Here is a 27506-nt window from a genome sequence, read left to right on the forward strand (position 1 = left end):
GTAATCAAAGGTCAGATTATGGCAGAGGCATTGCATCCCAGACAGCACCCAGACAAGCAAATGCAACTGACTAAGGAGTACAGCTGAGGTCACCAACCAGTGATTTGGTTTGGCTTGCAGCTGGGTCTGTGACCCTTCTGGGCAGAAAACTAGGCAAGCTGCCCACTGAACCACAGACTATAACTTGAAGCCCCAGTCATCCCGGAAACTTGACCATGCGGCACAGGCTTTGACTCCGCCCAATCACGAAGCTAGCCACCAACCTAAATCTAACTATCTTATCTGGGAGACTGGTCAGCCACTCTGCTGAAAAACAACACACAGTGGCTCTGGTCTAATACTCCTCTCACCTAATGCAGTGCACAATCTGAAACACCACTTCAGCCAGGTGAAAGAGCTGGTGGTCCCACTCAACCAGTGGCAAAGGTAGAGAGCCCAGCCAATGGTCTTGCCTGACAATGGATTCCCACTTGGTGGCCTCTCCTGATCATGAAGCCCATACAACGCTATCTAGCCACACAGTAAATCCAGTCCTGGCAAAGGAGCACATCCTGTCTTTCGCCTAACCACAGAGGCATCTCAGCAGCCCTCGGAATAGTCAATGGATGTGCCCTGATGCAAGTCCAGCCTGTCCTCAGTGTTGGTGGTAATCCTGCCTGAGCAGAGACACCAGAAGTAGCCCTAACCACCCATCGATGTTCTACGCTGGCCTGTTCAGAAACCTCATATAGATGGACTGGTAAAAATCTTCCCACCAAAGTTCACTTGTTAACCTTGTATGAGCTCATCACTTTCAAATATGCAGGTCTCACACACGACAATAGAAGAACAAGGAACAAGGGGCATGTGACAACACCACAGAAGTTTTTAATGAAGTTGAATAAAAACAGGAAAAATTACATAAATGGGAGAATCAACACAAATAGAGAAATGATTTTAAAACCAAACTAGAACACCTAGAGCTAAGGAATGCAATTACTGCTTTGAAAAATTCAGCAGAGAGTTTAAACAACATATTCAATCAAGCATAAGAAACAATCTGTGAGAGTCCTGGGAAGATGGTGGAGTAGGAGGATCCCCAGCTCACCTCATCCCAAAGACACACCAAGAAAACAGCCACATCAGTGGAACTAATCTGAAAATTACACAAAGACTGGCGTAAATATTTTCCACAGTTTATCACAGACGAGGCCAAAGCAGAAAACATAGGAGAATGAAGACGTCATTAGGACCAAACCTCTGGTGAGACTAACCAAAAAATGGAAGAACACCATAAGCATGGAGAAGGAAGAAGAGCAGGCACATACCAGGCACCCACAGCACAGGAGACCTGCACTAGAAGATAACTCACTATAACTTGTAGCTTTGAAAACCACTGGGTCTCAACTTTTAGCTACTATGTACATGGGCTTAACTCCAGGTATTTTTAAAAATCAGTCGTCTCAGTTACAGGAGAGCCAGAAAGTAGCAATAGATTGAGCCTGCTGTGCCTTTGTGACTCAGTTGGTTGGGCATCTGACTCTTGATTTTGGCTCAGGCCATGATCTCTGAGGTCCTGTGTCAGAGTCCTGTGAGTCCTGTGTCAGGCTCAGCACTAACTGTGGAGCCTGCTTAAATTCTCTCTCTTCCTCTGCTTCTCACCTCACTCATGCTCTCTTTTTCTCTAAGAAGGAAAGAAACTGAGTCTCTATCTTGAAGAGCAAGTATAAACAATAACCTGGATAAGATATAGCACAGAAGCAGGACTTCTGAAAGAGCCTGAGGTATATGGGAAGGAGATTTATTTACCAACCTCAGAATACGTCCTGGGAGTGGAGCAGAAATTTTAGGACGCTATGCCAGGAACGTAAGTGTTAACAGATGCCATTTCTTTCCCATTCCCCGGTCGAGATACACAGACGTTTATAGGAACTAGTGTGAACACTCTGCACCTATCTTTCTATCAGAAAGAGTTCCCCTGCCTCCAGGTTCCCCTGCTTCCAAGTTCCACTGTAGATCCACTCCATCCAACCTTCCTCACGTAGCAGGCATTCCTCCAAAGCAGCTCCTACACCAACACACCCTGTCTCATCCATGAAATGCAGCTAGATGAGCATCAAACCATTTTGAACACCTACGACATTGATCTGAGGATTAATGCAATAGTCTGCATAATTTGAGACAGAGAACTTAGCAGGGACATTGTATGGAGAGATTAACCAGCAGAGAGATGCCACAGAGTCTCCTATGTGGAAGGAAGGGAGAAAAGAGAAAAGGGGACAGTGTAGCATATCAGGATCATGCAAGAAAACCACCCCCACCCCCCCCCACCCCCGCCCGAAAGTAGCTGAAGAGAAAAAAATGAGTGAAAAAACTCAGAGAGGACTGGACAAAAATTCTGTTTCCCAAAACCACTGATGGAGAGAAATGAGAGGGTTTCAATACCACAGGATTCTATAAAGAGTGGAGCACAGTGTCTGAGGTTTGAAGCTTAATACCTGGCAGTGCTCTGGTGAGAAAGTACCTGGCAGTGCTCTGGTGAGAACGTCCATGAGTAGACAGAGGGGTCTGATGGGTCCACGTGCCACACGGGGAAAAGTGGCACCCCTGCTTGGAGGACATTTGGTAGAAGCCATACAGCCTCCCCACAAGCAAAAGTCCCAGCAGACCCTGGAGAGCAGCCACATTTGCTGGTATTGGAACAAAGATACCAGAGTGCGGTGAAAACGGGCACCAGCTGTATGTTGTGAATATGCCATTAACTCTAAATATACACTGCTGCACAATCACATGAATGTCTTGTCGTTGAGCCAGGGTACTGGCCATTGCTCGAAGGGAACTGCCCCAGAGAATCAGTACAAACAGACCCCAAAGCCACCAGGGTCTCTGAACTGTGGGGTTTTCAACACAGCCCCATCTGAGATAGAAGTCTGGAAGGAGACACCACCTGGCAGGCAGGTATCTTGGACCCAGAGTAGAGGTGGGGAGTGGACAAAAGCACCAGACAGAGGAAGGATGCTTGACTGTGGGATGTGAGAGCGTGAAGTTTGCCTTCCAGAGACTAGGCAACTGAATAAAGCCATTTTTCTCCTCTAGAGCATGTGAAAACTCACACACAGATCAAGCCCAGGAGGCTAAGCAGTGCCATCAAGTGGAGAACAGAGCTGTTATACCAAGCCCTGCTAACTGCTCTCCATATACATCCTCAAGAAGACCAGCACAAATTCCTTCTACCTTCTTATTAGACTACGGACTATAGTGTTCTGCACCAGGGAAACTAGACGTAACTTCATTCAGGTTTCTTGCTGTTTGCTGTTTCGTTTATTTGTTGATTTTCTTTCCTTCTGGTTTTGTTTGTGTTCTTTTTCTATTTCTATATCAGAAACAAGTTATTTTTTATTTTTAAAATTTTTATTCTACTCTATTATTTAATTTTTTTTTAGTTTAAAATTTTTTAACTTTTTCCCTTTCTTTTTTTACTCTATCTATTAAGCTTGTCTCAACAAGAAGACCAAAACACACCTAGGATCTAGATTCCTTTATTTATTTCGTTTTTAAATTTTTAATTTAAATTTTTTATTTTATTAAAGTTTTTCTTCCTCTAAAATGACAAGACGGAGGAATTCACCCCCAAAAAAGAACAGGAAAAAAATGGTGGCAGGGATTTAATCAATACACGTATAAGTAAAATGTCTGAACTAGAATTTAAAATCATGATTATATGAATACGAGCTGAGTGGAAAAAAAAAAAAAAAACAAACGCATAGAACACAGGACAATCCCTTAATGCAGAAATAAAAGAACTAAAACCTAGGCAGCCCAAAACTAAAAATTCGCTAACCAAGATGCAATCTCAAATGAATGCCGTGACAGCCGAGAATGGTTGAAGCAAAACAGCATACAGAAGATAAAATTATGGAAAATAATTAAGCAGGGAAAAAAGGTAAACAAAACCAAAAGATCACTACAAAGACTTGGAGAAACCAATAACTTATTAAGAAAGGAATGACATCTGAATCATAGGAGTCCCAGAAGAGGAAGAGACAGGAAAATGGGCAGAAGGCTTATAGGAGCAAATTGTATCTGAACACTTCCCTAATCTGGAGGACAGACATAAAAATCCAAGAAGCACCGAGAACTCCCATTACATTCAAGGAAAACTGACCATTAAAAATGCCTATCATAGTCAAAATCACAAAATATAAGACAACAATTTGAAAGCAGCAAGGGGAAAAGTGTTTAACCTACATGGGAAGACATATCAGGTTCCCAGCAGGTATGTCACAGAAACATGGAAGACGAGAAACGAGTAAAAGGATACATTAAATGTGCTGAATACCAGATATTCTTTATACAGCAAAACTGTCATTCAGAATAGGAGAGATACAGAGTTTCCCATAAAAACAAAAACTTAAATGAGTTTGTGAACCACTAAATCAGCCCTGCAAGAAATTTTAAGGGGGACTCTGAATGGAGAAAAAACAAATCAAAACAAAATAAAAAGACCAAACCAACAAAGACTACAAAGGAACAGAGATCATCACAAAAATACCACTTCTATGAGGAACACAATGACACTAAATTGATACCTTTCAATAATTATTCTAGATGTAAATGGACCAAAATGCTCCAATAAAAAGACGTATGCTATCAGAATGGATAAAAAAACAAGACCCATCTGTATACTGCCTACAAGAGACTCATTTTGCTCCTGAAGACACCTACACACTGAAAGAAGGGGGCTGGAGAACCATGTATCAAGCTAATGGTCATTAAAAGAAAGCTGGAGTAGGTGTACTTATGTCAAACTAGATCTTAAAACAAAAACTATAAAAAGAGATGAAGTGAATTATAATTAAGGTACCATTCACAAGAAGACCTAACAATTGTAAATATTTATGCCACCAGTGTGACAGCACCCAAATATGTAAATTTTAATTACAAATATAAGAAACTCGTTGAGAAAAGCACCCTAGTTGGAGGGGATTTTAACACTCAACCTACATCAATGGACAGATGATCTAAGCAGAAAATGAAGGAAACAATGGCTTTGAATAACACACTGGGCTAGATGGACTTAACAGATGCATTCAGAATGTTTCATCCTAAAGGAGCAAAGTACACATTCTTTTCAAGTGCACATGGAACATTCTGTAGAACAGATTACATAATGGGTTACAAATCAGCCTTCATGAGATACAAAAAAAAAAAAAACAAATACCGAGTTAAGACCATGCATATTTTTCAGATCCCAACAGTATGAAACACAAAATCCACCACAAGGAAAATCTGGTGCGACCACAAAACTTGGAGATTAAGGAACATCCTAAAGAATCAATGGCTTAGGGGAGGAGGGGACAACATGGTGGAGAAGTAGGCAGATCCATACTTCCTGCGACTCTCAAACAAAGAAGTGCACAAGCCGAGGGACTTTGAACACCAAAGCCTGGAGGAAAAGCGGCTGAATCTACCAGGAAGAAAATGGAAAAGTTGGGAGAAAAACATAGGTGGGGGACTGTGAACTGAGGGAGATAAAAAAAAAGCCCACGTGGGCATGGAGGGGAGGGACCCCCTTCTGCGGAGAGACAAAGGGAAAGGAAAGAGCAGCTAGGGAAGTGTAGGACCATATCTGGACAGGAGAAAGACCTCAGATTGAGACGGAGAGGGATCTGATCTCTAAATGTGGGGTTTTCTTCGGACTGGGGCTGGCTCCCTGTTCCCGGACAGGGGGAGGAGGGCAGCCAAGGCCTGGGTGTGGTGGTTAATCAGGGGCTCAGTCCCCAGCTGGGACCAAGTGGTTCCCTCCCTGGAGGGCTGAGCGATAGTACAAAGCCTGCCTGCAGCTGCCACCCCCAGGCTCAGTGGCTAGGCTGAGGACACAGTCTGCAGTAGGAAAAGGCAGCTGTCTCCCTGGAGTGCTGTGGTAAAGATAAAGCCTGCCTGTGTCTGCCTGAGTCTGCAAGGGCGGTGGCTCAGTCCGCAGTAGGAAAAGGCAGTCCTCCCTGAAGCGTGGCGGCACAAAGCCAGCTGGAGCCACATATTGGACCACACTGAGAGGCGCTTCCCCAGTGCCAGAGCGCAGGGAAGCAGGACTTTGAATCCTAGCCAAGCACAGGGTCGGGGGAGTTAGTGGAGCCAGAAGGACCGCCCCATCTATGCCAGCGGCACAGTAAGGAGGACTCAAACAAAGTCCACTGAGTCTGGTCCCTGGAGAAGAGACTGGGGGATTGCCATTCCCCCCGCCGCCGCCACCGCCACCGCCACCGCCACCGCCACCGCCACCGCCACCACCACCACCACCACCACCACCACCATCAAGGCAGGGCCTCAAGGATCACCCCTGGGGCCCATAGTGGAGGGAGCTGGGTCCCGATTATACCAAACCACACTCCTCAGCACTGGGTAACCACCAGAGCAGCACAGACCCTGTGGAAAACTCCCACCGACAAATATGTCTAAACAGACATATTTAATCCATTGTCTTGATACATGTTCTACACCTCCTTCTTTACATTCCTTTCTCTCTCTCTGGAATAATCAAGCCATATAGTTTCTCTGTCTGGGTAACTATCTTCGTTTCGTTTCCCTGCCTCCTTCTTTATTTTGCTTTCTCTCTATGGATTAAGCCTTTTAGTCTCTCTGACTAGTCAACGTTTAGTTTTTCTTCTTCCCACACTCCTATCATTTCTCTTCTTGTATGTGCTCTTCCATCATCAACGCCTCCACCCTCTAATTTAATTCTAGTGGGTCATTTTCAGTTTGTTTTTTCAGTCTTTAGTTTTTTGTTTTTATTTGTTTCTTTGTGCTGTTTGTTTGTTTCTTCTGTGCTTGAGTGGTTTTGTCTCCTGTTTGTCTGTTTTCCTTTATAGGTTACTCAAAGGAACAAATCAAAGCACACCTGGTGTAGGGTTTAAAATATCACAATCAGTAGGGTAATAAAATAACCAAAGTCACAACAACACAGAGCGAGTAACAATCTCCAGAAAACACCTCCTGAAGGGCCAGACCCTGGACAGTGTATGACCCTCCTTTAATATAGCAGTGCTCGCAGGTGCAGAGCACACAACAAGCTTTTAAAATGCATAAGGGACAGTAAAATACCCAAAATGAGGAAGCAGAAGAATTCTCCTAAAAAGATATTCCTGGAGGTAGAGACGGCTAATGAATTGATCAAAACCGACTTAAGCAACATAACTGAACAAGAATTTAGAATAATAGTCATAAATATCGCTAGCTTGAGAAAAGCAGAGAAGACAGCAGAGAATCTATTGTTACAGAGATCAAGGGACTAAAATATAGTCATGAGGAATTAAAAATGCTCTAAATGAAGTGTAAAACACAAGGGAGGCAGCCACAGAGCAGACTGAAGACAGAGGGGAGAAAAGGGGAAGAAGAAGATAAAATTATGGAAAAGGAGGAAGTTGAGAAAAAGAGAGAAAAAATCCAGGATTATGAGGGGAGAATTAGAGAACTAAGTGATGCAATCAAATGGAACAATATCCATACCATAGGAATTCCAGAAGAAGAAGAAGAGAGAGAAAGGGGCTGAAGGTGTCCTTGAACAAATCATAGCTGAGACTTCCTTGATCGGGGGAAGGAAACAGGCATTGAAATCCAACAGGCACAGAGAACCCACTTCAGACATAACTTAAATTGATCTTTTGCGCAACATATCACAGTAAAACTGGCAAAATACAAGGATAAAGAGAAAATTCTGAAAGCAGCTGGGAATAAACATGCTCTAACATATAAAGAGAGACCGATAAAACTCGTGACTGATCTGTCTACTGAAACTTGGCAGGCCAGAAAGGAATGGCAGGAAATCTTCAATGTGATGAACAGAAAAAAAATATGCAGCCAAGAATCCTTTATCCAGGAAGTCTGTCACTCAGAATAGAAGGAGATATAAAGGTTTTCCCAAACAAACAAACAAAAAATGAAGGAATGCATCACCACTAAACCAGCCCTACGAGAGATCCTAAGGGGGAGTCGGTAAGTGAAATGTGGCAAGGACCACAAAGGACCAGAGACACCACCACAAGCATGAAACCTACCAATAACACAATGACTCTAAACCCGTATCTTTCAAAAATAACACTGAACGTATGGAAAAACACAGGGTATCAGAATGGATAAAAAAAAAAACAACCAACAAGACCCATCTATTTGCTATCTACAAGAGACTCATTTTAGGCCTGAGGACACCTTCAGATTGAAGTGACACTGAAAGATGGAGAACTATCATGCTACTGGAAGTCAAAAGAAAGCTTGAGTAGCCATACTTATATCAGAAAAACTAGACATTAAATTAAAACCTGCAAGAAGAGATGAAGAAGGGCATTATATAATAATTACAGGGTCTATACATAAGGAAGAGCTAACAATTATAAATGTCTATGCACCAAATTCTGGAGCCCCCAAATATCTAAAACAATGAATCACAAACATAAGCAAGCTTATTGATAAGAATGTGATAATGGCAGGGAGAGTTTAATACCCCACATACAACAATGGATTGATCATCTACACAGGATCAAAAAGAAAAAAGGGCCCTGAATGATACATTGGATCAGATGGACTTGACAGATATATTTAGAACTCTGCATTCCAAAGCAACAGAATATAATTTTTTCTCGAGTGCACATGGAACTTTCTCCAAGATACGTCACATACTGGGTCACAACACAGTCCTTCGTAAGTATAAAGATCATACCATGCACACTTTCAGATCATAATGCTAGGCAACTTGAAATCAACCATAAGAAAAAGTCTGGAAAACCTGCAAAAGCATGGAGGTTAAAGAACACCCTACTAAAGAATGAATGGGTCAACCAGGCAATTAGAGAAGGAACTGAAAAATATACGGAAACAAATGAAAATGAAAATACAACAATCAAAATGCTTTGGGATGCAGTGAAGGCAGTCCTGAGAGGAAAATACATTGCAATCCAGGCCTATCTCAAGAAACAGGAAAAATCCCAAATACAAAATCTAACATCATACCTAAAGAAACAAGAAGCAGAACAGCAAAGGCACTCCAAACCCCGCAGAACAGGAGACATAATAAATATCAGAGCAGAAATAAACAATATAGAATCTAAAAAACTGTAGGGCAGATCAATGCAAACAAGAGTTGTGGGTTTTTTTGGAAAAATAAACAAAATTGATAAACCTCTAGCCAGGCTTCTCAAAAAGAAAAGGGAGATGACCCAAATAGATAAAATCATGAATGAAAATGGAATTATTAAAACCAGTCCCTCAGAAACACACGAAATTATCAGGGAATACTATGAAAAATGATATGCCAACAACTGGATACCCTGGAAGAAATGGACATATTCCTAAGCACCCACACACTTCCAAAACTGAAACAGGAAGAAATAGAAAACTTGAACAGACCCATAACCAGCAAGGAAATTGAATCAGTTATCAAAAATCTCCCAGCAAATAAGAGTCCAGGACCAGATGGCTTCCCAGGGGAAATCTACAAGACACTTAAAGCAGAGATAATACATACCCTTCTCAAGCTGTTCAAAAAAATAGAAAGGGAAGGAAAACGTCCAGACTCATTCCATGAAGCCAGCATTACTTTGATTCCCAAATGAGACAGAGATCCAGCAAAAACAAAACAAAACGAAACTACAGGCTAATATCCCTGATGAATACGGATGCACAAATTCTCAACAAGATACTAGCAAATCAAATTCTACAGTATATAAAAATAATTATTCACCATGAACAAGTGGAATTCATTTCTGGGCTGCAGGGCTGGTTGACATTCGCATATGAATCAATGTGATACATCACATTAACAAAAGAAAAGAAAAGAACCATATGATCCTGTCAATCGATGCAGAAAAAGCATTTGACAAAATTCAGCATCCTTTCTAAATAAAAACCCTCGGAAATGTCAGGATAGAAGGAACATACTTAAACATCATAAAAGCCTTTTATGAAAAGCCAACAGCTAATATCATCCTCAATGGGGAAACACTGAGAGGTTTCCCCCTGAGATCAGAAACAGGACAGGGATGTTCACTCTCACCGCTGCTATTTAACGTAGTGTTGGAAGTTGTAGCATCAGCAATCACACAACAAAAGGAAGCCAAAGGCAACAAAAGTGGCAAAGTTAAAGTCAAGCTTTCACTTTTGCAGATGACATGATACTCTACATGGAAAACCCAAGAGACTCTACCAAAGGCTGCTAGCTAGAATGGATACGTGAATTCAGCCAAGTCGCGGGACACAAAATCGATGTACAGACATCAAGTGCATTTTTATACACCAATAATTAACCAACATAAAGAGAAATAAAGAAACTGAACCCATTCACAATTGCACCCAGAATCATAAAATATCTAGGAATAAACCTAACCAAAGATGTAAAAGACGTGTATGCTGAAAACTATTGAAAGCTGATGAAGGAAACTGAAGAAGATACAAAGAAATGGAAACCATTCCGAGCTCATGGATTCGCAGAATAAATATTGTTGGAATGTCGATACTACCCAAAGCAATACTACCCAAAGCAATCTACGCATTCAATGCAATCCCAATCCCAATCAAAATTCTTCTCAAAGCTAGAATAAGGAATCCTAAAATTTCTATGGAACCATAAAAGACCCCGAACAGCCAAAGTAATATTGAAGAAGACTGAAGCGGGAGGCATCACAATCCCAGACTTTAGCCTCTACAAAGCTGTAGTCAACAAGACAGTATGGTATTGGCACAAAAACAGACACATAGACCAAGGAAATAGAATAGAAATCCCAGAACTGGACCTACAAATGCATGCTCAACTAATCTTTGACAAAGCAGGAAAGAATATCCAATGAAAAACAGACGGTCTCTTTAACAAATCGTGCTGGGAGAACTGGACAGAAACATGCAGAATTAAACTAGACCATTTTCTTACACCATTCACAAAAATAAACTCAAAATGGGTGGAGGACCTGACTGTGAGACAGGAAACCATCAAAACCTTAGAGGAGAAAGCAGGAAAAAAACCTCTCTGCCCTCAGCTGCAACAATTTCTTACTCAACGCATCTCAAAAGGAAGGGAATTAAAAGCAAAAATGAACTATTGGGACCTCGTGTAGACAAAGAGCTTCTGCACTTCAAAGGAAACAATCAACAAAAATAGAAGGCAACCAACGGAATGGGAAAAGATATTTATAATGACGTATGGGACAAAGGGCTAGTACCCAAAATCTATAATGAACTCACCAGACTCCATACCTGGAAAACAAATAATCCAGTGAAGAAATGAGCAGAAGACATGAATAGACACTTTTCTAAAGAAGACATCCATATGGCCAACAGGCACATGAAAAGATGCTCCACATGACTCCTCATCAGGGAAATACAAATCAAAACCACGCTCAGATACCACCTCTCTCCAGTCAGAGTGGCTAAAATGAGCAAATCAGGAGACTACAGATGCTGGAGAGGATGTGGAGAAATGGGAATCTCTTGCACTGTCGGTGGGAATGCAAACTGGTGTAGCTGCTCTGGAAAACAGTGTGGAGGTTCCTCAAAAAATTAAAACTAGAACTACCCTATGACCCAACAATGGCACTGCTAGGAATTTACCCAAGCGTTGCAGGAGTAATGATGCATATGGGCACTTGGACCCCAATGTTTATAGCAGCACTTTCAACAATAGCCGCATTATGGAAAGAGCCTAAGTGTCCATCAACTGACAAATGGATAAAGAAGATGTGGTTTATATATACAATGGGATATTACTTGGCAATGAGAAAGAATGAAATCTGGCCATTTGTGGCAAGGTGGATGCAGCTGGAGAGTATTATGCTAAGTGAAATAAAGTCAGGCAGAGAAAGACAAATACCATTATGTTTCACTCACATGTGGATCCTGAGAAACTTAACAGAAGACCATGGGTGATGAGAAGGGGCAGAAAAAGCTACAGGGAGGGAAGTAGGTAAACCATGAGACTCTTAAATACTGAGAACAATCTGAGGGTTGATTGGGGGTGGGGGAGAGGGGAAAGTGGGTCATGAGCATTGACGAGGGCACCTGTTGGGATGAGCACTGGTATTGTACAGATATCCATTTAAAAATACATTGTAGGGGCGCCTGGGTGGCGCAGTCGGTTAAGCGTCCGACTTCAGCCAGGTCACGATCTCGCGGTCCGTGAGTTCGAGCCCCGCGTCAGGCTCTGGGCTGATGGCTCGGAGCCTGGAGCCTGTTTCCGATTCTGTGTCTCCCTCTCTCTCTGCCCCTCCCCCGTTCATGCTCTGTCTCTCTCTGTCCCAAAAATAAATAAAAAACGTTGAAAAAAAAAAAAAAATACATTGTATACATATGTATAAATAAATGATGTACATACATATATATGTATGTATATGTATATAAATACAATTATATACGTATGTATAAATAAATATAAATGTGTAAAAATATATATTTATTTTATATATAAACATATAAATACAAATACATAAAATATAAAGAGAATTCATAAATTATATTTTTATAAATAGAATTCAAGTTATATATATAACTTGAAAGAGAGGGAGAGAATCAAAGGGTTAACCTAGAAATTAACGACCAAATTAAAAAACAAATTAAGAAGTATATGGAAGCCTAAGTATACGAAAACACAACAGTTCAAAATTCTGGGATGCAGGAAGCACATAGCAATTCAAACATTCCGAAAGAAGGAAGAAACATCTCAAAAACACCTTATACCTAAAGGAGTTGGATAAAAGAAATAATGCTCAAATTCCAGCAGAGGAAGAGACATAATAAAGATTAGAGCAGAAATCCATGGTACTGAAATAACAACAAAAGTACAACAGATCAACAAAACCAGGAACTGGTTCTTTGAAAGAATTAACACGATTGATAAAGCCCAGACTGGTCAAAAAGAAAACAGAAAGGACCCAAATACATAAAGTCACAAATAAAAGAGGGGAGATCAAAATCACAAATGAAAGAGGAGGTATCACAACCAACACCACAGACACACAAATAATAATTAGTGACTATTATAAGAAATTATATGCCAACAAACTGGGCAATGTGGAAAAAAATGGACAAATTCCAATAAAGACACAAACTAACAACACTGAAAGAGCAATAGAAAATTTGAACAAAATCATAGCCAGTAAAGACACTGAGTAAGTAATAAAAAATTTCCCAAAAAACCAAAAGTCCAAAGACAGATGGCTTCCCAAGGGCATTCTACCAACATTTCAAGGAGAGTTAATAAGGAAAACGTCCATATTCATTCTATGAATCCAGCATCACCTAGATTTTAAAACCCTAAAAAACAAAAAAAAACACTAAAAAGGAAAGCTACAGACCAATTTCCCTGACGAACACGGATGCGAAAACTCTCAACAAGACACTAGAAAAACAAATGCAATAATATATTAAAAGAATTATTCACCATGATCAAGTGGAATTTATTCCTGGACTGCAAGACTGGCTCACTATCTGCAATTATCTCAATGTGATACACTCCATCAAAAAGAGAAAGGATAAGAACTATATGATCCTCTCAACAGATGCAGAAAAAGCGTCTGACAAAATACAACATCTTTTATTAATGAAAACTCAAAAGAAAGTAGAGATAGAATTAACATTCCTCAACAATATAAAGGCCATAAACAAAATATCCACACCTATTATCATCCTCAATGGGGAAGAACTTAGGGTATTCCCCCTATAGTCAGGAACATGACAGGGATGTCCGCTCTCACCACTGTTGTTCAATATAGTGTTGGAAGTGCATGCCTCAGCAATTAGACAACAAAAAAGAATAGACGGCATACAAACTGGCAAGAACAAAGTCAAAATTCACTTTCACAGATTACATGATACTCTATGTGGGACTCTTGAAAATCTCCACCAAAAACTGTTAAAACTGACTGGAATTAAGCATAGATGCCAGATATAAGTCAATGCAAAGAAACTGGCTGTATTTCTATACACCAATAATAAAGCAGAAGAGAAATCAAGGAATCAGTCCCGTATACAATTGCACCAAAACCCATAAAATACCTAGGAATAAACCAAACCAAATAGGTAAAATATCCAATATGCTGAAAAGTAGAGGAAGTTTATGAAAAGAAATAGAAAACACAAAGAAATGGAAAAATATTCCATGCTCCTGAACTGAGAAAACAAATATTGTTAAAATGTCGATTCTACCCAAAGCAATCCACACAGTCAATTCAATCCCTATCAAACTAACCCCAGAAACATTCAGAGAGCTAGAACAGACAATTCTAAAATGTTTACAGGACTAGAAAAGACCCCAAATAATCAAAGTAATGTTAAAAGAAAAAAGAAAACCAAAACTAGAGGTATCACGACTCTGGACTTCAAGGTATACTGCCAAGCTGTAATCATCAATACAGTATGGTACTGCACAAACACAGACACATGGATCAATGGAATAGAAAAGAAAACCCATAAGCGGACCCATAAATGTATGGCTAACTAATCTTTTACAAACAGGAAATTGTATCCAGTGGAAAAAAGACAGTCTTTTCAGAAAGTGGTGTTGGGAAAACTGGACAGCAGCAACATTCAGAAGAATGAACCTGGACCTCTCTCTTACAACATACATGAAAATGAACTCAAGTGGATGAAAGACCCAAATGTAAGACAGGAAGCCATCAAATCCTAGAAGGAAACACAGGCAACAACCATTTTGACCTTGGCTGCACCAACTTCTTAGATATTTTTCCAGAGGCAAGGGAAACAAAAACAAAACCGAACTACTGGACCTCACAAAGATAAAAATCTTCTCCACAGCAAAGGAAACAATCAACAAAACTTGTAAGGAACACAGTGGAATGGAAGAAGGTATTTGCAAAGGACATAAAGGGTAATATCTAAAATGTATAAACAACATCAAACTCAACACCAAAAAAACAAATAATCCAGTGAAGAAATGGGCAAAAGACATGACAAAAGACACTTTCCCCAAGAGGCCATCCAGATGGCCCCTCTGTTTGGGAGGGGTTTGTTCTGGGAGTTTTCTGGTCAATGTCTGGGATATTTAGGATTATTTGATAATTATTTAATTGTGTTCCTGTGTTGATGGGAGCCTGAAATAAGTAAGTAAGTAAGTAAATAAATAAATAAATAAATAAATAAATAAATAAATATTTAAATAAATATTTAAATAAATATAAATATATTTAATAATTAAATATAAATAATAAATTAAATAAATAACTTAAAAATGAATAAATAACTTAAACAAAAGAAGAAAATCCTGCCATTTGCAAAAAACGGATGAACCTGGAAGATATATGCTAAGTTAAATAAGACAGAGACATAAAGAAAAATACTTTACGGTATCATGTATATGTGGAACCTAACTAAAAAACAGAGCTCAAAGAAATACAGAGTAGAACGGTGATTTCCAGAAGTTGGAGTTGGAGGAAATGTAGAGATGTTGGTCAAAGAGTAAACAAATTCACAACAACAAATTAGATAACCTAGATGGACAGGGACTCATTTTGAGAAGCACAAAATCTACCAAAGTGGAAAAAAGAAATAAGCTAAACAGACCTAAAGTAAGAGATTAGTCAGTTAAAAAAAAAAAAAACTGTAATCAAAGGAAAGCACAGGATGCAGATGCCTTTTTCCTCCAAATACAAAAAAGACATTAAAAAAATGAATTCCAGTACATCTTCAACCTTTTCAACAAATGGAAGAAAAGGGAAAACAGCACCATGGCTATAAAATATGTTACACCTCCGTGGAAAACAGTCTAATGATTATTCAATTACAATGTAACATAGCAATTCCACTTTTTAGAATATGACAGAACAATTCCATTTCCAGGTATGCACTGAAAACACCATTTATTCAAACACTATCAAGAGATATTTGTATATCTCATGTAAATACAAAAGTTCCTAAGAACCTATTCCCAATCTTGGAGGAAGACAGAAGCAGAGCAGGAGGACCTCAGGCTCCCATCAACACAGGAACACAACTAGATAATTATCAAATAATCCTAAATATCCCAGACATTGACCTGAAAACTCACAGAACAAACTCCACAACTAGGGGGAGAGAAGAGGCCACACTGAGTAAGGAGGAAAGTGCAGAGATGTGGTTTAGGGCAGAAATGGAAAGAGGGTGCTACAGAGGTCCTGGTCCCAGAGAAGAATGAGAGAATGGAGCTACAGAGGAAGACTCCCAAAACCACTGTGTGGGAAAATGAGGGTCTGAATTTTCTGAGTTCTTGCAACCAACCAATGGGGCTCAAATATTAAAGGTCGGAGCAGCTGGCTGAGATGGGGCCCAGGGGTACCCATGCACTGCTCCTGGAGAAAATGCAGGCAAACAACTTGCAGGTAGATGGCATGGAAACAATGATTAGAAGGTCACCTGAGGCATGGGGAGGGAGGGGCGCGGGCATTAAAGGTCGGAGCAGCTGGCTGAGATGGGGCCCAGGGGTACCCATGCACTGCTCCTGGAGAAAATGCAGGCAAACAACTTGCAGGTAGATGGCATGGAAACAATGATTAGAAGGTCACCTGAGGCATGGGGAGGGAGGGGCGCAGGCATTATTCAGTCACTCTTATTGGAGTTTATCCCTGAGAGGCAGCATTCAGCATTCACACAGATACCTCTCTAGGAACAAAGGATCTGGCTAGCCTCATTTCCTTTCTCCAGTCCTCACCATAAACCCAGAACCAACTGGAACCTACAATGACTGCCTAACTTGCTACACCAAGTTGCACACCCCTACACTCTGACAAGACCACCTTTCTCAGTCAAGCATGCCTCAGTCCCAGTGTGGCATGCCAGGTCCCTCCCACAGAAAATCAGCATAAACCCCTGCCCACACCACATCTCCCAACCAGAGAGTCCTGCAAGGCTTCAGTTCTGGTAAAAGTGGTGTCGGCCCTCATGTCACAAGCATACCAGAGCACACACCGCATTCTTTCCAAAGACCAAAAGCAGCCTCTGGAGATACATCAGAAAGACAGAGAAGTACTACACAATGGCAAAGTACGCACAGCACAGTGGAGACACTCCCTGAAGTGGCAGGCCCTGGGTACTACATGACCTCTTCTTCATAAAGCCACGACTCTCAGGATAGGGAGCCATAAGTGTGTTTTATAACACAGAGAAGGAGGCAGAAATGAAGACAAAATGTGAACATGGAAGAATTTATTCCAAATGAAAGAACAAGATAAGGCAAGTAGAGATCTAAGTGAAACAGATATAAATGACATACTTGATGGAGAATTTAGAACAACCGTAAGGAAACAAGCTGGGATTCAAAACAACAGAAGACCTCAGGGACATCCTTACCACAGAGATAAAAGTGTTAAAAATGAATCCATCAAAAATGAAAGATGCAACAGATGAGATTAAAAACCCACTTCATGTAATGAACAGTGCACTGGAATGAGGAGATAAATAACTTAGTGACCTAGAGAAGAAAAATGGAAAATAATAAAGCTGAACAAAAGAAAGAATAATTACGGAACATGAGAATAGACTTCAAGAACTCAGTGACTCCATCAAACGTAATAACACCCATATTATAGCAGCTCCAGAAAAAGGAGAGAGAGAAAAGGGGGAAGAAAATTTATTTGAGGAATAATAATAGCTCAAAACTTCCCTAATGTGGGGAAGGAAACAGACATGCAAATCCAGGATTCAGGAAACACAGAGAATCCCCATCAAAATCAACAAGATCAGGACAATGCCAAGGTATGCTGCAATTAAACTGGCAAAATATAGCATCAAAAAATCCTGAAAGCAGCAAGACAACAAAGTCCCTACTATACAAGGAAAGACCCAGAAGGCTAGCTGCAGATCTCTCAACAGAAAGTTAGCAAGCCAGAAGGCCGTGGAATGATGATATATACAATATACTGAATGGGAAAAACCTACAGGCAAGAATAGTCTATCCAGGAAGGTATCATTCAGAAGAGAGGGACAGATAAAGAGCTTCCCAAATAAAACTAAAGGAATTTGACAAATTAGTTTCCCAGACAAATAAAACTAAACCAGCCCTGAAAGAAATATTAAAGGGGACTCCTTGAGAGCAAAGGAGATATCAAAAGTGACAGAGACACAACGTCCAGAAACAAAAAAAGCAACAAAATGTTACTAAGTACATATTTATCAATAATTACTTTGGATGTAAAGTTGACTAAATTCTCCGATAAAAAGAAATTAAGGAAGAAATAAAAAAAAATACATGGAAACAAATGAAAATGAAAACACAACAGTACAAAACCTTTGGGATACTACAAAAGCAGTTTTAAAGCCAGCAGAAGGAAGCAAATAACAAAGACCAGAGCAGAAATAAATGATATAGAAAAAAATCAGACAACTCCATGAAACCAGGCGTTAGTTCTTTGAAAAAAAAAAAGAAGATACACCGCCAGCCAAGCTTATCAAAATGAAAAAAGAATGGACCCAAATAAATAAAATCACAAATAAAAGTAGAGAAATAACAACCAACACCACAAAATTATTTAAAAAAAAAAGAATATTAGAAAAACTATAGGCCAAAAAATTGGACAAACTAGAAGAAATAGATAAATTCCTTGAAACATAAGCTGCGAAAATGAAAAACAAAAACAAAGTGAAAACTTGAGCAGGTCAATAACCAAAAAGAAACTGAAACCGTCATCAAAAACTTTCCAAATAAAGTAAGTCTAGGGACAGACGGTTTCACAGATGAATTATACTAAACATTTAAAAGAGTTAATACCAAGGGATACAGGAGTGCTGATGCATAGGGGCACTTTTACCCCAATGTTTATAGTAGCACTTTCAACAATAGCCAAATTATGGAAAGAGCACAAATGTCCATCAACTGACGAATGGATAAAGAAATTGTGGTTTGTATACACAATGGAATACTACGTGGCAATGAGAAAGAAAGAAATATGGCCTTTTGTAGCAACGTGGATGGAAGTGGAGAGTGTTATGCTAAGTGAAATAAGTCATACAGAGAAAGACAGATACCATATGTTTTCACTCTTATGTGGATCCTGAGAAACTTAACAAAAGACCACGGGGGAGGGGACGAAATAAAAAAGACGTTAGAGAGGGAGGGAGCCAAAACGTGAGAGGCTCTTAAAAACTGCGAACAAACTGAGAGTTGATGGGGGATGGGAAGGAGGGGGTGGTGGGAGGGAGGGAAGGGTGGGTGATGGGTATTGAGTATGAGTCCTGGGTGTTGTATGGAAACCAATCTGACAACAAATTTCATATTAAAAAAATAAAAAAAATAAAAGAGTTAATACCTATTCTTCTCAAACTATTCCAAAACAAAGAAAAGGAAGGATAACTTCAAACTCATACTATGAGACCAGCTTTATCTTGATTCCAAATAAGAGGAAGACTACACTGAGAAAGAGAACTACAGGCCACATCCCTGATGGACATGGATGCAAAACTTCGCAATAAAATACTAGCAAATATAATCCAACAATTTATTAAAATAATCATGCACCAGATTATTCCTGGGTTTCAAGGTTGGCTCAATATTCACAAATCTACATGACACTCCACATTAATAAAGAAAAGGATAAGAACCATATAATCATCTCAACAGATACAGAAAAGCATTAACCAAAAAAAAAAAAAAAAAAACCATCCACTCATGATAAAAATCCTTAATAAAGAATATTTACAGGGAATATACTTCAACATAAAAAAGGACAATTATGAAAAACACATAGCTAGAATCATCCTCAATGAAGAAAAACTGATAGGTTTCCCTTTACAAGACAGGGATGTCCACTCTCCACTAATGTCATTCAGCACAGTAGTAAAAGTCATACCCTCAGCAATCAAAATGAAAGAAAAAGCAGAAAAGAAAGAGAAAGAAAAAGAAGGAAAGAAATAAAGAAAAGGAAGGGAGGGAGGGAGGGAGGGAGGGAGGGAGGGAGGGAGGGAGGGAAAGAGAGAGAGAGAGAAAGAGAGAAAGAGAGAGAAAAAAAGAGAGAGAAAGAGAGAGAAAGAGAGAAAGAGAAAAAACTGGTGAAGGCACTCTAGGAAACAGTATGCAGATTCTCAAAAAGGTAAAAATAAGACTATATAATCCGGCAACTGCACTACTGGGTACTTACCCAAACAATACAAAAACACTAATTCAAAGTGATGCATGCACCCCAATGTTTACAGCATTTATTATTACTATTTATTATTATTATTATTATTATTAATATTATTTATAACAGGCAAAATATGGAAACTGTCCATATGTTCACCAACTTTGAGTGAAAAAGTAGTTATATATGTAGGGACGCATGGGTGGCTCAGTCGGTTACACATCTGACTTTGTCTCAGGTCATGATTTCGCAATTTGTGAGTTCAAGCCCTGCATCAGGCTCTGTGCTGACAGCTCAGAGGCTGGAGCCTGCTTCAGATTCTGTCTCCCCCTCTCTCTGCCCCTCCCCCACTTGTGTTCTCTCTCTCAAAAATAAACATTAAAAAATTAAAAGAATTTAATTTTTTAAAAAATTTAAATTTAAAATTTAAATTTAAAAAGAACTTAAAAAATTAAAAGAATGTAGTGATCTACATACAAAATGGAATATAAGCCATAAAAAAGAATAAAATCTTGCCATTTGTGATGACATGTTTGGAGCTAGAAGCAAAATAAGTTAGTCAGAGAAAGGGAAATACCATATGATTTCAACCATATGTAGAACTTAACAAACTAAACAAATGAGCAAAGGCAGAAATGAAAGAGAAACAGACTGGAAATGGATTTCTAACTCTAGAGAATAGAAGAGAGGTGGTAAGGGAGGCAGTTATGGCTTAAATAGGTGGTGGGCATTAGAAAGGTACTTGTGATGAGCACATGTATTGTACAGAAGGACTGAATCTCTATACTGTACACCTGACACTAAAATTATAGTGTATGCTAACTAACTGGAAGTTATATAAAACTTTAAATTAAGAACAATTCCCAATACCTGCCCCCCCCCCACCATAGTAAAGGTGGGAATCAAAAGGTGGAAACAATCCAAGTGTGCATCCAGTTACAAACTGATGAACAAAATATAGTACAGATATACAGTGGAATATTATTTTGACACCAAAAACGATAAAAGACTCCTATAACATTGATGACAGATCATCCTGTGTAAAGGAATGCAGAAACAAAAACCCACATATCATACGATTTAATTGCTAGGCAATAACCAAAACAGAAAAGTCAGTATCCACAGAAAGTTGATTAGTAATTGCCAAAGCCTCCAGGGAGAAGGTAAGTAAAGTGACTGCTCAATGTGTACTAGGATTCTGTAAAAAGTCATGAACATATTCCAGAGCTAAATAGGGAGGATGCTTGTGGAAACCAGCAACACTTACGCAGCTGCTCCTTTCATTTCCCCTCTTAGCCTCTGGCATCTATTAAGCTACTTTCTGTCCGTCTCTACGTCTATTGTTTGTATCTATGAATTAACTAAATTTCACCCAATTTCCTATCTCTAAATGGTTAAAATAATAAATTTCATGTTAGTCTACCACTCACAAAACATTAGTTAATTACTCACTGAAAAACATTGAACTTACGAGGACACTCGGCTGGTGAGGACTCTCTCCCCGCTGTTTCTCTGAGACAATTTATGCTTACAGACTTTTTCAATAACAAATTCTTGTTATTAAACAGAAGAGTAGAAATTTAAGGTGGTAAAAGAAATGTGAGGCACTAAAAGAAAATGTTACACCAGTACATAATGTCCCCACTCTTCCCCTTCAAAAAGCAAGTATTATTTGGGGGAGCAAGACTTTACATATACAGAGAAGTAAGAGTTTCAAGAAGGCTTAGAGCATAGATTCTTCATCAATTTCAAGTTAAACATTTCTTAAAGATAGAAAGTTCTAAATTAAAAACAATACATTATTAAAGGGGGAAAAATTAGCCATAAATAATCTAAATTACTTAATGCAGCATCTTCTTTAAATAAATACCTTGATATACTCAATCCAATGCTGGAGAAGAACTTGAAAGCCACATTCTATCCTACTGAATACTTGGTAGACTAAAGACAAATCCTCAATTCTATTTTCATCAAGAAGAAAGCTTAAGCCTGAATATTAGAAACATGAAGGCAAAATTAGCAATACAAATACCCACCTCAGATATACGTTAAATGATACATTAATTTGAGATTGTTACATTCAAGACATTTACTCTGGATTAAAAATGCTACAGTCCTCAACTTTGCAAGTAAGTGTCGTATCAGTAAGTGTTTATTAAGAAATAATTAGATGGATGGCAGAAAAAAGAGTGTAATTTATTCCTCTGGACTGTTTGTTTTTCCACTGTCATAAATGCTGTCTTGTAAACCACTGTGTATTTCGTATTACTGCCGCAAAACATACATCACATAAATTTATAGTAAATAAGTTTGTAATATAGATATTACTGTGCATGAATTAGAAAATTACAGATTTTAAATAGAACTTTAATTAGACGCATTAAATATCTGATTAAGTGCCAGATACTGATTTTTACATAAGAACAGGAAGGTATACAATATACCCAAATATATGGACAAATATAATCATTCTATAAATAAATAAACAAGCATAAAAACCCCAGAATGCAAAGGACATATAGCAGTATATTTGCTTCTAAAAAGCCACGTGTTCAGCATCAGAATACATCACTATCGACATGTTGCTTTTCTCTATTCAACATTACCTGAAGAACCCTCACCGTCCAAAGAAACTTTCTGCCAACTCTATTCTAGAAATATATATACCATACTGAACATATAAAATAAAAAAACTAAGGTTAATAAAATATCATAATTTACTAGTATCTGCCAATTTATAAATTAATAACTTTTCAGCATTCCTCAACTTCGGAGATCTAAACACTATGCTATTTTAGTTCACCTCTCACTTCCCAGTAACTGTGTTGATAAATTCCTACCTTTTTAATCAATCCATACTACCAGTTTGCCATTTATTATTATGGTTTATGTGAAGTATAAATCGTTTTCTGTTCAAATTTAAATTCGTTATAAAAACAGAAGATGAAAAAAGGCTATAACAGATGACATATTCGGATGTAGATTTTTTACTGGCATTTCTAAGCATTAAAACTGTCACGGTAAACTGAAAACTGTCAATCATTAAAAAGTTGTTCTAAACTGCACAGGGGCAATGACTGCACATTGTCATTAATATACCAAAAACCAATCAAATATGTGTGTTAAAACAGACTGATTTTATGACATGTAAATTATATATCAATGTTTTAAAGAGAAGTAGGACTTTGGGTAGTGAAATATTTCTTAAATCCAAAGATAGGACTTGAATAGAAAAATATCTTAGTTTTCTACATCTGGGGCCTCGTTATTTACAAATCTCTATTTTCAATTTACATTATAAAATATTATTGTTGAGGTGAACACTGAACCATCCTACACACCTACAAAACTGATTGGAGGATTAACACAAGACTCTGCACAACCTGAACCACAGAATTCATCAGGAATTCACCCCAAAAGAAAGAGCACGAAGAAACGACAGCCAGGGATTTAACCAACACAGATACAAGCAAGACGTCTGAACCAGAATTTAGAATCACGATAATATGAATACGGGCTGGAGTCCAAAATAGACTACAGTCCCTTTGTGCAGAGATAAAAGAAGTAAAAAAATACCCAGAGTTAAATTAAAAATGCTATAACTGAGCTGTGATCACGGATGGATGCAGGGGCAGCAAGCATGGATGAGGCAGAAAAGAGAATCAGCGATATAGACGACAAATTTACAGAGAATAAGAAAGCAGAGAAAAAGAGGGAGATTAAGGCAAAAAAGCACGATTTAAGAATTCGAGAAATCAGTGACTCATTAAAAAGTAACGACATCAGAATCATAGGGGTCCCAGAGGAGGAAGAGAGAGAAATAGGGGTAGAAGGGTTAAGTGAGCAAATCACAGCAGAAAACTTTGCTAACCTGGGGAAAGACCCAGACATCAAAATCCAGGAAGCACAGAGGACCCCCATTAGATTCAATAAAAACTGACCCTCAACAAGGCATATCATAGTCAAATTCACAAAACAGTCATGCAAGGAGAGACTCATCAAAGCAGCAAGGGAAAAAAGTCCCTAAACTATAAGGGAAGACAGAACAGGTTTGCAGCAGACCTATCCACAGAAACTTGGCAGGCCAGAAAGGAGTGGCAGGATATTTTAATGTGCTGAATCAGAAAAATAGACAGCCCAGAATTCTTTATCCAGCAAGATGGTCATTCAAAATAAAAGGAAAGATAAACATTCCCAGACAAACAAAAATTAAAGGAGTTTGTGTCCACTAAACCAGCCCTGCAAAAAATTTTAAGGGGGACTCTCCGAGGGGAGAAAAGATGAAAAAAAAATGTATGTATACACACACACATACATATATACATACACACACACATATATATGCACACACACACACATGCATACATACATACGTACGTACGTACATACATACATACCAAAATCAAGAAAGAAAGGACCAGAGAAGATCACCAGAAACTCCAATTCTACAAGCATTATAATGGCAATAAATTAGTATCTGTCAGTACTCACTCTAAATGTCAATGTACTCAATGCTCCAATCAAAAGACATACGGTAACAGAATGGGTAAGAAAACAATTACCATCTATATGCTGTTTACAAGAGACACACTTGAGACCTAAAGACACCTTTAGATTGAAAGCAAGGGGATGGGGAACCATCTATCGTGCTAATGGTCAAGAAAAGAAAGCCAGAGTAGCCACACTTCTATCAGGCAATCTAGACTTTAAAATAAATAATGTATCAAGAGATGCAGAAAAGGCATTATGTCATAACCGAGGGGTCTACCCACCAGGACGACCTAACAATTGTAAACATTGATGGGCCAAATGAGGCAGCACCCAAATATTTAATTCAATTAATCACAAACATAAAGAAACTCATTGATAGTAATACCGTTATAGTAGGAGACTTCAACACCCCAATCACAGCAATGGACAGATCGCCTAATCAAAATATCAAGAAGGACACAATGGCTTTGAATGACACACTGGACCAGATGGACCTCACAGATATATTCAGAACATTTCATCCTACAGCAATAGAATATACATTCTTCACAGGTGCACATGGAACGTTCTCCAGAATTGACCATATACTGGGACACAAATCAGCCCTAAGTAAGTACAAAAGTATAGAGATCACACCGTGCATATTTTCAGACCACAACACTATGAAACTCAAAATCAACCACGAGAAAAAAAAAACATTGGAAAGGTAACAAATACTTGGAGACTAAAGAACATCCTACTAAAGAATGAATGGGCTAACCCAGCAGTTAAGAAGGAAGTTAAAAAGCGTATCGAAGTCAATGAAAATGATAATACCACATCCCAAAACCTCTGAGATGCAACAAAGGAGGTCATAAGAGGAAAGTACACAGCAATCCAGGCCTTCCTAAAGAAGGAAGAAAGATCGCAGAGACACAACCTAACCTTACACCTTATGGAGCTGGAAAAAGAACAGCAAATAAAACCTAAAACCAGCAGAAGACAGGAAATAATAAAGATTAGAGCAGAAATTAATGTTATCGAAAACAACCAACCAACCAACCAACCAACCAACCAACCAAACAGTAGAACAGAACAATGAAACCAGAAGCTTCTTCTTTGAAAGAATTAACACAATTGATAAACCACTAGCCAGTTTGATCAAAAAGAAAAAGGAAAGGACCCAAGTAAATAAAATCAAGAATGAAAGAGGAGAGATCACAACCAACACAGCAGAAATAAAAACCATAATAAGCAAACATTACGAGCAACTATATGCCAATAAAATGGGCAATCTGGAAGAAGTGGACAAATTCCTAGAAACACATACACTACCAAAACTGAAACAGGAAGAAATAGAAAATTTGAACACACCCATTACCAGTAAGGAAATCGAATTAGTAATCAAAAATCTGCCAAAACACTAGAGTCCAGGGCCAGATGGCTTTCCAGGGGAATTCTACCAAACATTTAAGGAAGAGTTGAACACCTATTCTCTTGAAGCTGTTCCAAAACATAGAAATGGAAGGAAAACTTCCAAACTCTTTCTATGAAGTCAGCATTACCTTGATTCCAAAACCAGAGACCCCACTAAAAAGGAGAACTATAGACCAATTTCCCTGATGAACATGGATGTCAAAATCCTCAACAAGGTATTAACCAACAATACATGAAAAAATACATTAAATACACTAAATCAATACATTTAAAAAATGGTGAACATGGATGCAAAATCCTCAACAAGATAGTAGGCAACTGGATTCAACAATACATTAAGAAAGTTATTTACCACGACCAAGTGGGGTTTATACTGGGGATTACAGGGCTGGTTCAATATCCGCAACACAACATGATTCACCATATCAATAAAAGGAAGGACAAGAATAATACGATCCTCTCAATAAATGCAGAGAAAGCATTTGACAAAATACAGCATCCTTTCTTGATAAAAACCCTCAAGAAAGTAGGGATAGAAGGAGCATACCTCGAAATCATAAAAGCCATATATGAATGACCCAATGCTAATATCATCCTCAATGGGGAAAAATTGAGAGAATGGGGAAAAATTCCTGACCCTAAGGTCAGGAACAAGACAGGGATGTCCTCTCTCGCCACTGTTACTCGACATAGTATTGGAAGTCTTAGCCTCTGCCATCAGACAACACAAAGAAATAAAAGGCTTCCAAATCAGCCAGGAGGAGGTCAAACATTCACTCTTCACAGATGACATGATACTCTACATGGAACACCCAAAAGATTCCACCAAAAACTACAAGAATTAATTCATGAATTCAACAAAGTTGCAGGATATAAAATCAACGCACAGAAATCAACTGCATTCCTATACACCAACAGTGAAGCGACAGAAATAGAAATCAAGGAATTGATCCCCTCTTCAGTTGCACCAAAAACCCATAAAATACCTAGAAATACATCTAACCAAAGACGTAGGAAATCTATACACTGAAAACAATAGAAAGCTTATGAGACAAATTGCAGAAGACACAAAAAAATGGAAAAAGATTCCATGCTCCATAGGAAGAACAAATATTGTTAAAATGTCAATACTACCTAAAGCAATCTACATATTCAATGCAATCTCTATCAAAATAACACCAGCATTCTTCACGGAGCTAGAACAAACAATCCTAAAATTTGTATGGAACCAGAAAATACCCTGAATGGCCAAAGCAATCTTGAAAAAGAAAACCAAAGCAGGAGGTCTCACAATCCCAGACTTCAGGCTATACTACAAAGCTCTAATCATCAAGACAGTATGGCACTGGCACAAGAACAGACACTCAGATCAACAGAACAGAAGAGAGAACCCAGACATGGACCCACAGACGTATCACCAACTCCGGGATATTAGTTCCAGTCTTTTGAACTCATTATCCAGGGCAGCTTTGTCCTGTGGCTGTGTGGAGTGTGAAATGAAAGGCTGCTCCAGTAATGGCAAATACTTTAGGTATGGCA

The 27506-nt window shown here is 38.7% G+C and overlaps 1 protein-coding gene across 1 annotated transcript in view; it reads right to left on the reverse strand.

Moving 5' to 3' along the window:
* Window positions 1–27506, reverse strand: part of LOC131503562 (cullin-4B-like) — a 142447-nt gene that overhangs the window by 93458 nt on the left and 21483 nt on the right. Inside the window, exon 11 of the mRNA XM_058715011.1 lies at window positions 21931–22049. Coding sequence (XP_058570994.1) covers window positions 21931–22049 — 119 coding nt within the window. The remainder of the gene's footprint in view (window positions 1–21930; window positions 22050–27506) is intronic.

The sequence above is a fragment of the Neofelis nebulosa genome (genome assembly GCF_028018385.1).
Source record: "Neofelis nebulosa isolate mNeoNeb1 chromosome Y unlocalized genomic scaffold, mNeoNeb1.pri SUPER_Y_unloc_1, whole genome shotgun sequence".
Taxonomy (NCBI): domain Eukaryota; kingdom Metazoa; phylum Chordata; class Mammalia; order Carnivora; family Felidae; genus Neofelis; species Neofelis nebulosa.